Genomic DNA, 14,309 nt, shown 5'->3' on the forward strand with positions numbered 1-14,309 from the left:
CCATTTGTTCTGAGTTAGAGTATATCTCTAAGCTCAAGTGTGCCGCTTTTATTATATTATATACCTTAACATGATGAGAATTACTTTCCAAAATTCTCAAACTATTATTGTTTTCTGCATAAAATGCTTTTATATAATATGCAATGTTCCATTAATGGCAGAAATTATGAGTCATTTTCACTTTTGAAATATAACAGAGATTTACTTACATAATTATAATTATATCAAATTCAATATTACCTAAGGATGTTAGTTTTTATAAAAGAGATACTTAGGCTTATAATTCTGACCATAAATTTAAAATAAAACCAGGAACAGTTTTATAAATAATTTATTATGAAATGTGTCCAGCTAAAATATTAGCAATATTACTGCATAGGCTTTTGATTTCCTGGTTGTCCAAGTATTCACAACCTAGAATGGCATTTCCAACTGCAATTGTTTCTCTCATAGTCTTAGCTTTGATCCAAATCCTGCCGTTCATGCCTGCAGCTAACTCAAATGGCCACTCATTCTTCAGAGACTCCAACAGAGGACAACTAGGGTTCAATATCTTCCTAACAAGGTTTAGTGAACATTTAAAAACAAATCCGTCTGTCAATACTCCAAGGCGACCTTTCTTTCCATGAGAATCCACGCACACTAGCTCAGGTTCCATATCTTTGCTGGCAACTAAGGTTTTCGCATACACAACGTCACCGACTTGAACTTCGGGTCTGTTTTTCTTCGTTGCCCCTTCAAATGATAGATAGGAAAGCGCGGCTGGGCAACTTCCACCGATGTCCACTCTAAATATGTCTCCCGCTTTTTGAATAACAAAGCCAACTACGTTTTCTCCTCTTGACGGAACGTACCGCTTCTGTTGGTTGTCCACCCAATATGTATTAGGACTGCGTTTTCTCAGAATTCCAGCTTTAGTCATGTAAACTTTGTCCAGTTCGCGTCCCAATCCGGGACCGAGTATAACCTTACTTTTTTCACCGACATTTGTGATTTCTTCGCAATAATCGCCAGGCAGAACAACATCCCCCACTGAAACTTTCATTGTACATAAATTGACCCGAAAAAGTAACGAAATCAACGAAAAACACGCGAGAAACTTTGTTTTGTACCGTTTGACGTTTGACAACTTTGACATTGACACTCTAGGCAAATGACTGACATTTCTAAAGTATTCGAGTTCATAAAATAATAGCTGAAAAATTTGTATAAAAGCAGGATAGATTTTTCTATTAGAAGGAGACAGTAATATAGATTTTAAATTTGTATTATTTAGCAGATGAATGTCTCTCGCTCTTGTAAACAGTTTTTTTTAATAATTGCAAGGTGCTTTTAGCTAACTCTAGCTCTATGTGTAAACGTTCCGACTGTCACAATGACGTGAACTTTGACGTCTTTGACAATTTGACGCACGTGCATTTCGGCATGGTGTTTATTTACCAGATATCTTGATTTTTAAATGGAATAGCGTAATAAAACCTCTTAGAATGCCGGCTACTGTACAAAACGACACTCTTATATACAAAGGAAGTAATTTCTTCCGACAGCGGTTGCTGTTATCCACTCTAAGTGGTCGTTCCGTGAGGATAGAAGAGATCCGGAGTTCACACGACGACCCTGGCTTGCGGGAGTACGAAGTGAGCTTGATACGACTGCTGGACAAAGTGACGAACGGTACCAGAGTGGAGTTGAGCGAAACGGGCACGTCTGTGTTTTACCAGCCGGGAATTTTGATCGGAGGACAGGTCACACATAATTGTAGCACACAAAGAGGCATAGGTACGTTCTTATAGGTAATAAATAATGGTAATATTCTTACGTTTGAATCTTGTATTTGAAGATGGGAACGGAATAAAGAATAAATGGAATTAATAATAAATCACACGTACAGACAGATGTAGTGCATAATTGTTTTCCTTCGTAATTTCCTGGGAACATTCATATTTGTCATGCTACTTCAGTCAACCTCATTACTTTTTTTACCGATACCATAGATGTAAGTAAATTGAGGTAGATATGGTACCAGACCCCCTCAGGTCCCGTGGTTTGACAAAAAGCTAAGCAGGAAACAGGTAGTATCACTCCTCAGACTTCGTTCCGGGCACATTCCATCAAACAAATTCAAGCACCTGATGAAACTAGCGGCTTCACCAAATTGCCAAGAGTGCGATAAAATAGAAGATGTTCACCATGTGTTGATGGAATGTGTCCGTAATGAGGCGCTGAGGAGTGACATGACATTTATAAAAACCACCAACATAGGTAGTTGCAACATCGTCCTGGCATCGCCACTATCAGACGAGGCCAGGTTGATGTGCAAACTATATTTAAATGTGATGTAGTGGTGTAGGTAATACTTCACTACTACATCATTATTATTATTAGATCTCATTACGGGGGTGACATTGTCACTGCGTGACAAAACCCCTAAAAAAAAAAAGATTAAAAAAAAAAAAAAATGGTACCAGGCGCACGATCGTGAGCCATTAAATATAGGTTCCGGAACCTATATTTAGTTAGTCGTATGGGTGACGCCAACCTGTCAAGTTGTCAAAATCGTTGGATCAAATTTTAGTTTTGTCAACTATGAACGTCACACGTCTACATAAATAAAAGGTCATTGACCGATACTGACTGAAATATATACCAATAATAAATCACACGTACAGACAGATGTAGTGCATAATTGTTTTCCTTTGTAATTTCCTGGGAACATTCATATTTGTCATGCTACTTCAGTCAACCTCAGTAGTTTTTTTACCGATACTGACTGAAATAGCAAGACACATTTGTATGTTTTCGTGAAAATACGAAGGAAAATTATTATGCAATACATCTGTATAAAAGTATTGGAACTATTGGAATAAAAATTAAAAATTGTTTCATAATTTAACACTTTCGCAACCGGGCAAAAAACGGCGCAGTACCCCAGAAACCGGTCGTCTATATCTGCGTACAAACAACCCGCTAGACGGGTTGTCCGGCATCTGAGCAAACATTACGAGTGCCTACCAGGCGGGTTCTCGGTAGTCAAAGTGTTAATGACGATAAGTACATGATTTTCACACGGATCACACCCTTTTTATTGATATTGAAAATGTGAAATTCCAATCTGAAAACATCATAAGTACATGTACATATATACATTTTCATTTGTTTTTAGTTATTGGTATCCTGGTATATTTTTTAAATTTATTAATTTACTTGCAGGTTACTATTTAGAAGTACTACTAGCACTAGGTCCATTCTGCAAGGAGCCACTGAATGCAGTGCTGCAAGGAGTGACCCACCATGAGCTGGATGTATCAGTAGACAAGGTGAAGGCAGCAGCATTGCCAATATTGCTGAAGTTTATATTAGTGGACGATGGACTGGAACTGAAGGTGGTTAGGAGAGGTTAGTACTTTACAACCTTTACTTACTACTTAAACTTACTACTTACCAGTGGCGGCGCGTCCATAAAAGCCGATTCCCACCGGCATGCCTGTTTTTGGACGTTTGAGTGGAGTTGTAAAGGAAATATGTAAGCCAAATTAGCCCCGGCTTGTCTATGGATATGTTTGACGCGCCGCCACTGCTACTTACTTAATTTTATAAGGCCTAATGTGCACTTTAATCCTTTATACAGGGAAATCTATACTGTAAGGCATAAATTGTAACATTTTTTGTATTTTTCTTATCTTTTTTTTATCAAATTACCTATTAGGACTATGAAGACATTTTTTTTAATATTGTGCATTAAAGGACACTTCTTTTATAAAAATAAAATACCTAGTTATCAATAATTTTGAATCATACCAATAAAAATGATACCAATTTCTACATTAAAATCACTTAAAATAATGCCATGTGGTAGTGGTTGACAAATATCTTCTAAAACAGCTAAATAAAGTTTCTGTTTATGGAACTAGAGGTTTTGAATTTGCACCCTAACTAATGTTAATACCCTGAATCTTGAAAGTACTTAGATGAGGAACAGTGTTTTTGGTTATTTTTGTTAATGCCTTGCCTTTGAAATCAAAATGAACTGTGTTTTCTTAATTTATAAAATGTGTCAATGATCATGTTTGTATTTTGTACGTACTATAAAGTGATTTGATTATTCAGGAGCGCCACCTCTCGGTGGCGGCGAGGTGGTATTTCGCTGTCCTGTGCGACGCGGCGTGCGCCCGCTACAGTGGACCAGCTGGGGGCTCGTCAAGAGGATCCGTGGAGTGGTGTACGCGCTGCGAGTGTCTCCCACCATGGCCAACAGAGTGGTTGAGGCAGCCAAAGGGGTCAGTATACTTTTAATGGCCATGTAACTAACTATAAAAGTTGAAGCACAATAAATAATAGTACTAGGTACAGTCATAGTCATAGTAATAGTAATTTATTTGATAAAACCGGACAGAAGGTTCACTCTGTAACAAAACGCGTCTATTACGACAGACATGACTGCTAGGTGGCGCAAGCGCGAGCAGGCGTCTGTTCCGTAGCGGTGCGCGGCAACTTCTATGGCTAGACACCAAAATGGGTGTGGGCATGTACCTACTTGTAGCGAAGCGATGAAATCGTGGAGTGAGCCACACTTGGTGGAAGCCAAAATATTAAGTTGTCTTGAGCATGGGTCCCAATTAGATGCCTGAATTTTATTTAATACTCAAAAAATATGATTCATTCTTATTGTCTGATTGTACTTACATTCAGAGGGACATATTGATGGTGAATTACTTTGCGCCCTAACTTTAACTACATTGACATGCTTTGTGCCAGGTCTTTTGAATTAATTTATGCTCTGTTTCGTACATGAGAGTAATATTTCTGTTGAGAAAAGTAAATTAACTGATTGCTTGCGAAATACCGATTTTGATGAACAATAAAATATATTAAGTAATGTAATAGGACATTTGACTGCATTTAAAATAAATTATTTTACACCATGCATGGAATAAAGCACTAGACGATTAATAGAGGAACGTAGACTGCAATTATTTTTAGATATAATTAATATTTTACAACTTGTATAAAACTATAAAAAGTAGGTAATTTGAATGTGACTTCACATGCTAGTGTTTCATAAAAAAATCCACAGAAGCAAAATCGTTCTCACAGCTACAAAAAATAAACTGATTTGACTAGTAGTCAAATACCCTGTTGTGTGATGATTTTTTAGGTAATGCTCAAATTCCTGCCGGACGTATACATAAACACAGACCAATGCCGCGGCCCCAACGCGGGCAAGAGCCCCGGCTTCGGCATCAGCTTGGTGGCCGAGACTAATGAAAAAACTTACTACTGCGCTGAATCGGTGAGTGTTATGAAAAAAATTAAAGCTCGAGTCAATAAGTTTGAGACGAAACATTGTTTAAGTTTTTAATGCTTAGATAATTACCCCCTTATTCAAAAACGCGCTACAAACCTCAATTAGCTAATAATCGTTTGTCTTTATCTGTCATTTTGACTTATGTATTTGTAAGAAAGGGATAAAACATAACTTAACTAAATCAAGCCCGTAAAGTTTTATAAAAAAATGTTAGCATTAAACATATTTAACTGACTTGTCAGCCTTATTATAATATAAAACATTGTTCATTCTGTGCCTAGACATAGAAGCGTTGTAAAAAACTAGTATAAACTCACATGAATAAATTTATTCTTTTCTGAATATCTTTTATGGCAATCTATAATAATATAATGGGAATATTTTATTTCAGAAATCATTAGAAGCTGGCAGCGGCGAGACAACGCTACCCGAAGACTTAGGTCGCGAGTGTGCCCAGAAACTATTGGACGAGATCTACCGCGGCGGCTGTGTGGACTCGGCGTTACAGTGGCTCGTGGCGCTGTGGATGGCGCTCGGACAGAAGGACGTCAGTGTGTGTGTGGTACGTATCACAGGTGAACCATATGAGCGACGCCACCTTATTACGACGCTACCTGGGGAGTTAGGCCGCGAGTGTGCGCAGAAACTATTGGACGAGATCTACCGCGGCGGCTGTGTGGACTCGGCCTTACAGTGGCTCGTGGCGCTGTGGAGGGCCCTCGGACAGAAGGACGTCAGTGTGTGTGTGGTACGTATTAAGGCGTATCCAGATTAATCAATTTTCCGTCAATCTAAATTAAATTGCCCGATCGAATCGGGACGTGCGGACGCAAACGCCAATTTGGCTCGCCGAATTCAACCGCCGATAATGACCGATATTACCGATAAAATGAGGTGCGGACGCAAGGATACCAATTTGTGACGCCAGTATTTTCGTTCTGGGGCATTTTTTAAATTTAGAGGGCTCTAATATGAGATGATTAAATTAATATCGTTTTTGATGGATTCATAATAACTAAAATTCTTTCCCGGTTCCGATGTAGTCCTCCGAATCCCTAAACTAGTGGCAGTGGGCGGGGCACATTGCACGTAGAACCGATTGGGGCGGAAAGGTTCTCGAGTGGCGACCACGTAAGGCCCAGCGTGGTTAGACCCCCCACAAGTTGGACTAACGACCTGGTAAAGGTCGAGGGAGTCCGCTGGATGCGGGTGGCGCAAGGCCGGTCATTGTGGCACTCTTTGGGGGAGGCCTATGTCCAGCAGTGGACGTCCTCTGGCTGATATTATGATGATGAAAATTCTTTCCCAGGTGGGTCCCCTCTCCGACTACACCATCACCTTTCTCCAACACCTGAAAGAGTTCTTCGGCGTCATGTTCAAGCTGGAGGTCTTACGAGCCGATGATGATGATGACAGTGATGAAGAGACATCGACGGCGCAGCGTGTTAAGATGACGTGTGTCGGCATCGGATATGTTAATATTAGTAAGAGGACGTTGTAGTGTTAATAAATAGTTGTTATTACATTATTTAATGTTTTTTTTTATATCAAAAAAGCCCTTACTACAATGGAAATCCTCGGGTTATTGCACGTGCAATTTAATAATTTTATTTCTAATTCTAAAACAAAACAGTTTCTTCTGATAGGTACTCAAGAGTATGAGGTACGCAGTGTCACCCAATGTATGGGACGTGCAAATTTTGGTATCGGATGAATTCACTTGGCACAGATGTAGTATACGTAAGGCTTAGCCAATCCAGCCCGGTAGCCAAACGCCACCCCCTGGTGGGTAAGCAGGGGGGCATCCAAAGTTACACGCTGCATATCGGCTTCTATTTACGTACCACCTCGAGTTTGGTATCATTTCCAGATAAATCGGGCATAATGAATTCATTTTTGAGACATTTAATGTACAGTTTAGTAGAAAAAAACAAAAATATTGACGAACAAATCAAAATCGGTTTGCAATTTTTTATTCAATTATTAATATTATCAGCCGAAACTACAATTGCTAGAAAGTTGAAATTTGTACACCAGGTTACATTTATAATAAGTACAAGAGATAAGAAGCGATTTTGAAAAATTCAACCCCTAAGGGGGTTAAAAAGGGGAAGAAAGTTTATATGGAGTTCATGTTTTATTTTAAGCTAGGAATTTCAAACTTCGTTAAAAGATATATTATTAAAATACAAGAAAATAAAATTCCGCGTTTTTGAAAATTTATCCCCTAAGGTGGTGAAATAGGGGTTGAAAATTTGTATGGAGATCAACATTTTTTTCGAGTGTGGGGCTTGAGACTTTTATATGCGCATATTATTAGAATACAAGAAAAGTAATTTCAGCGTTTTTAAAAATTCATCCTCTAAGGGGGTTAAAAAGGAGTTCAAAGCTTGAATCCATTACAAATTATTTTGACTGCCCCCCTGCCTACCTGCCAGGGGGTAGCGGATGTCTACCGGGCTCAATTAGCTTAGCTTTACGTGTATTACGTATAGAGGTTATTCACGACCATAAGGGGGTTTTCAGAAAAAAATATACCATTTAGGTACTTTTTTTCGAAAAGCCATCAAGTTTTGGGATATTCATATAGATTGCTATTGAATGAGACAAAGAAAAAAGTGTTCCCAGCTTTTATTACAAATTTTGAGTGTCAGTTTTGTAACGGTCCATACAAAATGTATGTGAAAATGCGATACAAAACAGTCTTTTTTTGGGACACATTTTTTTTCTTTTAAAATCGATAATCTTCGTAACTCTGATGTCACTCATACAATGAAAGTTTCGTTCAATCCATTCGTGCCAGCTTTCCTAACTCAACATGTACCAGAAGTTGCTAAGCGGGCGAGGTGTTCAAAATGACCTTGACACGATCTTATTCTCTTAACAATAAAGTCGTGTCAAGATCATTTTGAACACCTGGCCCGCTTAGCAACTTTTGCTGCTGACTGTACATAGCGCCAATAACAATAAGTTTATATTTGTCAGTTTGTACCAATAACGTAAGTTTGTAGAGTTAAACCAAGAAAAGTCTGCAACGATTTTGATAGGACACGCAGTGTAAGTGTTATTTTAAACGTCACACTTCTGTGACATTGTCGTATAAATAACACCCGGGGCCAGTTGCACCAACCAAAATTAACAGACTGATCAACGTTTAGCAGCAGAGAACTATGAAACTTTCCATACAAAAAAAAATTGCGAACGCTAAAACAGGTCCGCCTCCATGTCGCACCAGCGATATCTGGGGCGTCCGATAGGACGTCTTGCTGCTGGACCGCCCAGGTATGCTCTCGTCGTCATCATCTCATGGTAGGTGTGTCAGGTAGGTATGCTGCGCGAACTTCGAGTCAACAATTGGCGAGAGGTCGCACAGGAGAAAAGTGGCGCTGTCTTGTGTTGGAGGCCAAGTCTCATTTTGGGTCGCTGAGCTAACGGAGTAAGAGTAAGAGAGAACGCTAAAACAGTGACAGACGGTTTGGTGCAACCGACCCACACTGCAATGCTATCAAAAACGCTGCAGATTTTTCTTGGTCTAAGGGTTCCCCTAGATATGTCGACGCGGAATCGGCAAAATACGATAGGAAAAAGCTTTATGTCCGCGCAATAAGAGCGAAAAAGTCGTCGTTTGGCTCGGCTCGCGACGGCCGACGACGCCGGACGCGTCGACCGGTTTTTCGCTCTTATTGCGCGGACATAAAGCTTTTTCCTATCGGCTTTTGCCGAATGCGCGTCCATATATTTGGGGAGACCCTAACTCTAAGTCTCGAGTAATGGCATTCAAAAAATTAATGGGTCAATTTCACCAAACGAGCATTTTTGTCTAATTCCCATGGAATTTTGAAATACCAACATTACACAAAAAAAATATGCTGAGAATTTGATAAAAAATATAATAAATATTAATTTTCTTATGGGATAAAAATATTCATAAAACTATAAAAGTTATTTAAATTTAAAATTTTGGTCAGGGCACGGGAATTAGTGTGTCCATGGAAATTAGATTTTACTAGGACGGAAATTAGAACACGGCACGGGAATTGTTTTCTTAACTTATTTTGGTACTTAAAACTATTATTTATGTATATTTTAATCTACAATAATATACTGCAACCACACTGAAGTGGCATCGGACATATTTACCTTCTTTAATTTTAGTTTCGAACGACAAATCTACGAAAGTATGTTACACTAAAAACTACGTATTTGAATAATCCATTTCTTTATTTTAATGGCAACTAATCTCTCTTTCTTAGTAAAATGTACATATTTCAAAACAATACTTTGAGTAGTTTCGTAAACTTGTCCGCCTTTACATACAAAACTATTAATTAAAAAGTGTCATTATGTATCTGCATGTAGATAGGTACAAGGTGTATGATCTGGTATACGGTCTTATAGGAAATGATACTAAGAAATAAATAGGGGCACATTGAGAAGAAGTTATTGTATAAGTTAATCTGAAGAAATCGAATATGCTGCCTTCATAAATTAATAACCCAAAAAATTCTTTGAACACATATGAGGTAAGGTGGGGTAAGACTATCACCGGGGTAAGACTATCACTTGTATGGAATCCTCATACTGTTAGTCTTGCCCTGATCAAAATAAACTAAGTTAGTCTTACCCCGCCTTACTTTACACATAGGTATACGGGGTGTCCCTGCCCTGCGGGAAAATCTTCAAAGTGTAGGTTGGTCAAGTAATTTCTCAAAAATATCATAATCTTCCTAAACAATACTTGCTAAAACAATACCCCCTGGCACTGACTAAAATAACCGACTTGGTTTCTCATTACATCCCAAAACTTTTTTGTAGTAGAGTAGAAGAACTGTGTTGCGAGATTTGCATCTTTTTACATGAACTCTTTTTGATAGGATCCCATCTCTTTTTGTAGGCTGTCCTTCTTTTCGGGTAATCATACCCATACCATACTGATACTATGTATATACATATCATAATACATCTTTATTCATACTCACATCGTCCATCGTAGTGTACCTTTACTTTCCCTACTAATTATAAGAACTAAAAGGTAATAGTTAGGGAGGCGCATAGGGGAATTTTCGGCAATACTCGAGCGTGGCAGTTTAAGATATGAGAGATACCTTAGACCTAATAGAACAACCTTGTAAAGTATTTAGCTCTATATGTAGTGACGCGCGCCTAGGATAGACGATCAGATTAGTAAAAAAAAATGGATAGTCTGAAATACTCGAGCGCGTCAGATTAAGATATTGGGGGTTGATTTTAGTGTTTAAAGACTAAATTTAACTAATCTGACGATAAGTCCTTGACGCCGCCGAGTTAAAGGGTCGCGAACTTGTAAAAAAAAAACGTTAATCCGGCATTCTCGAGCGCGATTTTTTATTTTTTATTTTGAAGAATATATGATCTAGTAGACTATAATACGCTGTGGAACAAGTTGCAGCATGAAACCACACTACCGCCAGAGGTCGCCTTGATGATTCGCTACTGGTACGGCAATCAAAAGAACAGAGTAAGATGGGGTGGATCATACTCAGATGAATATGGGTTGGAGTGCGGGGTGAGGCAGGGGGGGCTAAGCTCGCCGCGGCTCTTCAATCTTTATATGAACCGGCTAATCGTTGAGCTCAGCAGCACTAATATCGGATGTCACGTTGGCGATATCTGTGTCAATAACATTAGTTACGCTGACGATATGGTGCTGCTGAGTCCATCGATTGGCGCGTTACGAAAACTGGTCGCAATGTGTGAGTCGTACGCTGTGACCCATGGACTCAAATACAATGCCAAAAAGAGCGAGACGATTATTTTTAAGGCAGGGTCAAAGACCTATACGGACGCTCCTGGTATCTCGCTCAGTGGCACACCTCTCAACAGGGTGCAAAAGGTGAAGTATTTGGGTCACTGGGTCACGGAGGACTTAAAAGATAATTGTGACGTGGAGAGGGAGCGCAGGTCGCTGTCTGTCCGTTGTAATATGTTGGCTCGCAGGTTCGCAAGATGCTCACAGCCTGTGAAAACTACATTGTTTAAGGCATATTGCCAATCTTTTTATACATGCGGTCTGTGGGTCAACTTTACGCAGCGGGCATATAGCGACTTGCGAGTCCAATATAACAACGCGTTTAGGGTTCTGTTGGGGTTGCCGCGGCACTGTAGTGCGTCGGGCATGTTTGCGGAGGCGCGGACCGACGATTTTGCTGCCATAATGCGCAAGCGGTGCGCCTCCCTGCTAGCCCGAGTTCGCTGCAGCACCAACGGGATCCTGAGCGCGTTCGCGGACCGCTGGGATTCCGCGCTGATGCGGAGATGGACACAGCTCCATGTATCGCGCTCCACGTAGGTAGATTATAAATTATAAATTTTATTTATGTTGTTTTGCACTAACACTAAATTTAAGTATGTACCAAACCTGTTACTAACATAATATGGGACTAGTCCTGAAATAAATATTATTCATTCATTCATTCATTCATTCATTCATTCATATAATCTATAACTTACTAAAAATACAAAATCTGCCGGTTTCCGCATGACCGGAAGTGTGGAGGAGCCATTTCGTCTTCCTAAGAACGCGTTGCGGCATATAAGTCGCGAACGATACATTTTACAAAAAAAAAGTTTAAATAAACAAAAAAGGTAATTTGTCATTCTTGTCATTGTCGCTTTATTGTCATTCTTAAATTCCCCGTTTTATCAAGGAGAAAGAAAGGAAAAAAAAGAAACCAAAAAACCTTTTTCGGTCAGATTAAGAGAACCTACCAACATTTTTGTCAGATTAAAAAAATATGCTTTCAGGATACCGAGATAAACCTCCCCTATGAAAATCTGACGCGCTCGAGTATTTCAAAAAAACTTTTTTTTTTGGAATTTTCCAAAATTCATCGTAACTTATCGTCACGCCGAAATCGTCAGTTTTTTAAAAGGAAGCTTCCTTGGGGCCTACTTAACACCCCTTCCGAAAATCTGACGCGCTCGAGTAAATTTTTTTTTTTGCATTTTTGACTACTTTATATGCCTACCCCCACCACGCAAACCGGCAGATTAGTATACCGGCACTCGGGGCATACGTAGTATGAATATCTGACGCGCTCTAGAATGCCCAAGTAACTGTTTTTTTTAACATTTTTGAAAAACCGTACACGCCAAACCCACCGCTAAAATGGTTTTTGCCATAAGAGCTTTTCTTTTCGAAATTATTTTATCTTTCGATTTTGATAGGTCTCGACGGCGCCGTTGAATTACGCCATTTAGCTACCTCGCCTCCCTAACTATAACGTTGTTATCGCATATATTTCTATAGGATTACAAACTTAACAAAAAAAAAACCATTGTAAATTTGATTCATTTTGTTTCATGTAACCTTAGGTACGGGTATTATAATATGTAATAATTCCAAAAATAGTTTTATGTTTATATAATATTTTAATGTTATAATATGATCAATGAATAAGGTAAGCGCAAGTTAACATTACGAGGATTCCATACAAGTGATAGTCTTACCCCAGTGTCGTCTTACCCCACCTTACCTTACGTATTAAAATTGCCCGGGTTATTCGGGTCCATCCTGTAAGTATGTACTATAGTACTTATACTAAAAAACCGTTCATAGATTTTTGTGCATTCTTTGAGATTTCCTTAAATGTAAAATAGAAAGATATACGTCATATTATTATTACATATAATATATATTCAATGCCAATATATATATATGTAATAATAATATGACGTAAACATTGCCAATTAACTTACAGTGCCCCCAATTAAAAATTTGTTGACAATAAATGTAATACTTTCTAATTCCCGTGCCACTTAATCAGCTGTTTTAGGTAAATATTCTATGGGAATTAGGGCACGGAAATTAGAATTCGTAATAAAAAAATTCGCCAAAAATTTAAATCGTGTTTAACCAAACTGTTATGTTATCGCTTACATAAAGATACATAAAGGGTTCCTAAATATGACAATTGTTATTGAAAAGCTATGTGGGAAATAAAATTTATAAGGGGCATCGAAATTAGAAAAAAATTGTCGCCCACCCGGATTCCGAAATACTTATGCGATTTGCTCGAACACGCCGCGGCTTGACTTACATCCGCTTGCTTTGAGAAAGAGCCGAATACTGCCAGTACAGGTGAGGCGGGACACGAGGCGGTTCAGATACATACGTCGGCTGTCAGAGCCCTTTGAGTTTTGCCGACGAAATTTTACTCGCGCGCTCGGACAAAATTTAAACTTCGATCACGAGTTATTTACCACAATGAAGTTAATAGTGTATGTGCTCAGTGATAGTAAATATCATCTAGTTTAAGTATTTGACACTAAATTAGTGATACTAATGTAGAATTTTTCATAGGATTTTTCATTATGCTCAAAAGTAGATTCCGGACAGGGCACGGGAGTAGTAATTTGAGCCTTTAGGTATTTTTAAGTGTACTCTAAAAACCAATTAATCAGTGAATTAATGTGGAACCCGGTGTGAAAGTGTGGCTTCTTTATGTAAAAAAAAAATGGTAAGTATTATCTGATGCTAACCCGCGATTTTCATCACGGACAGAAAAAAAATCGTGTTCAGAAATTGACCCAATGTCTTCTTCCTCGCGTTATCCCGGCATTTCGCCACGGCTCATAAGAGCCTGGGGTCCGCTTGACAACTAATCCCATGATTTGACGTAGGCACTAGTTTTTACGAAAGCGACTGCCATCTGACCTTCCAACCCAGAGGGTAAACTAGGCCTTATTGGGATTAGTCCGGTTTCCTCACGATGTTTTCCTTCACCGAAAAGCGACTGGTAAATACCAAATGATATTTCGTACATAAGTTCCGAAAAACTCATTGGTACGAGCCGGGGTTTGAACCCGCGACCTCCAGATTGCAAGTCGCACGCTCTCACCGCTAGGCCACCAGCGCTTTTTTTTTCAGTTTTGTATTCAAAAAATGAATGTATAGGTACGTAATTGTAATTGGGAAGAAATGAAACATTACATTATTTTAAATTTTTTATTATCTTAAACAGTA

General features: G+C 38.9%; 3 protein-coding genes across 3 annotated transcripts; 2 read left to right on the forward strand and 1 right to left on the reverse strand.

The window, feature by feature from the left end:
• Window positions 1–317: 317 nt before the first annotated feature.
• LOC134669993 (exosome complex component RRP40) lies at window positions 318–1,129 on the reverse strand. The gene has a single exon (XM_063527640.1). It carries the CDS (start codon window positions 1,043–1,045, stop codon window positions 335–337), a length of 711 nt encoding a protein of 236 aa, XP_063383710.1. The 5' UTR covers window positions 1,046–1,129; the 3' UTR covers window positions 318–334.
• Window positions 1,130–1,391: 262 nt separating this feature from the next.
• Window positions 1,392–6,831, forward strand: LOC134669982 (probable RNA 3'-terminal phosphate cyclase-like protein). Its single transcript, XM_063527624.1, has 6 exons — window positions 1,392–1,779; window positions 3,211–3,396; window positions 4,108–4,277; window positions 5,156–5,290; window positions 5,697–5,867; window positions 6,615–6,831. Exons 1-6 carry the CDS (start codon window positions 1,488–1,490, stop codon window positions 6,804–6,806), a joined length of 1,146 nt encoding a protein of 381 aa, XP_063383694.1. The 5' UTR covers window positions 1,392–1,487; the 3' UTR covers window positions 6,807–6,831.
• A 4,154-nt stretch (window positions 6,832–10,985) lies between these two features.
• On the forward strand, window positions 10,986–11,633 carry LOC134669864 (uncharacterized). The gene has a single exon (XM_063527482.1). The coding sequence runs from the start codon at window positions 10,986–10,988 to the stop codon at window positions 11,631–11,633; it is 648 nt and encodes a 215-aa protein (XP_063383552.1).
• The last annotated feature ends 2,676 nt before the right edge of the window (window positions 11,634–14,309 follow it).

The sequence above is a fragment of the Cydia fagiglandana genome, chromosome 13 (assembly GCF_963556715.1).
Source record: "Cydia fagiglandana chromosome 13, ilCydFagi1.1, whole genome shotgun sequence".
NCBI lineage: Eukaryota > Metazoa > Arthropoda > Insecta > Lepidoptera > Tortricidae > Cydia > Cydia fagiglandana.

Coding starts and splice junctions, on each gene's coding strand:
- LOC134669993 (XM_063527640.1), bottom strand. CDS start 1,045: ATGAAAGTTTCAGTGGGGGATGTTGTTCTGCCTGGCGATTATTGCGAA.
- LOC134669982 (XM_063527624.1), top strand. CDS start 1,488: ATGCCGGCTACTGTACAAAACGACACTCTTATATACAAAGGAAGTAAT. Junction 5,291..5,696: donor CTTACTACTGCGCTGAATCG/GTGAGTGTTATG, acceptor ATTTTATTTCAG/AAATCATTAGAAGCTGGCAG. Junction 5,868..6,614: donor AGGACGTCAGTGTGTGTGTG/GTACGTATCACA, acceptor ATTCTTTCCCAG/GTGGGTCCCCTCTCCGACTA.
- LOC134669864 (XM_063527482.1), top strand. CDS start 10,986: ATGGTGCTGCTGAGTCCATCGATTGGCGCGTTACGAAAACTGGTCGCA.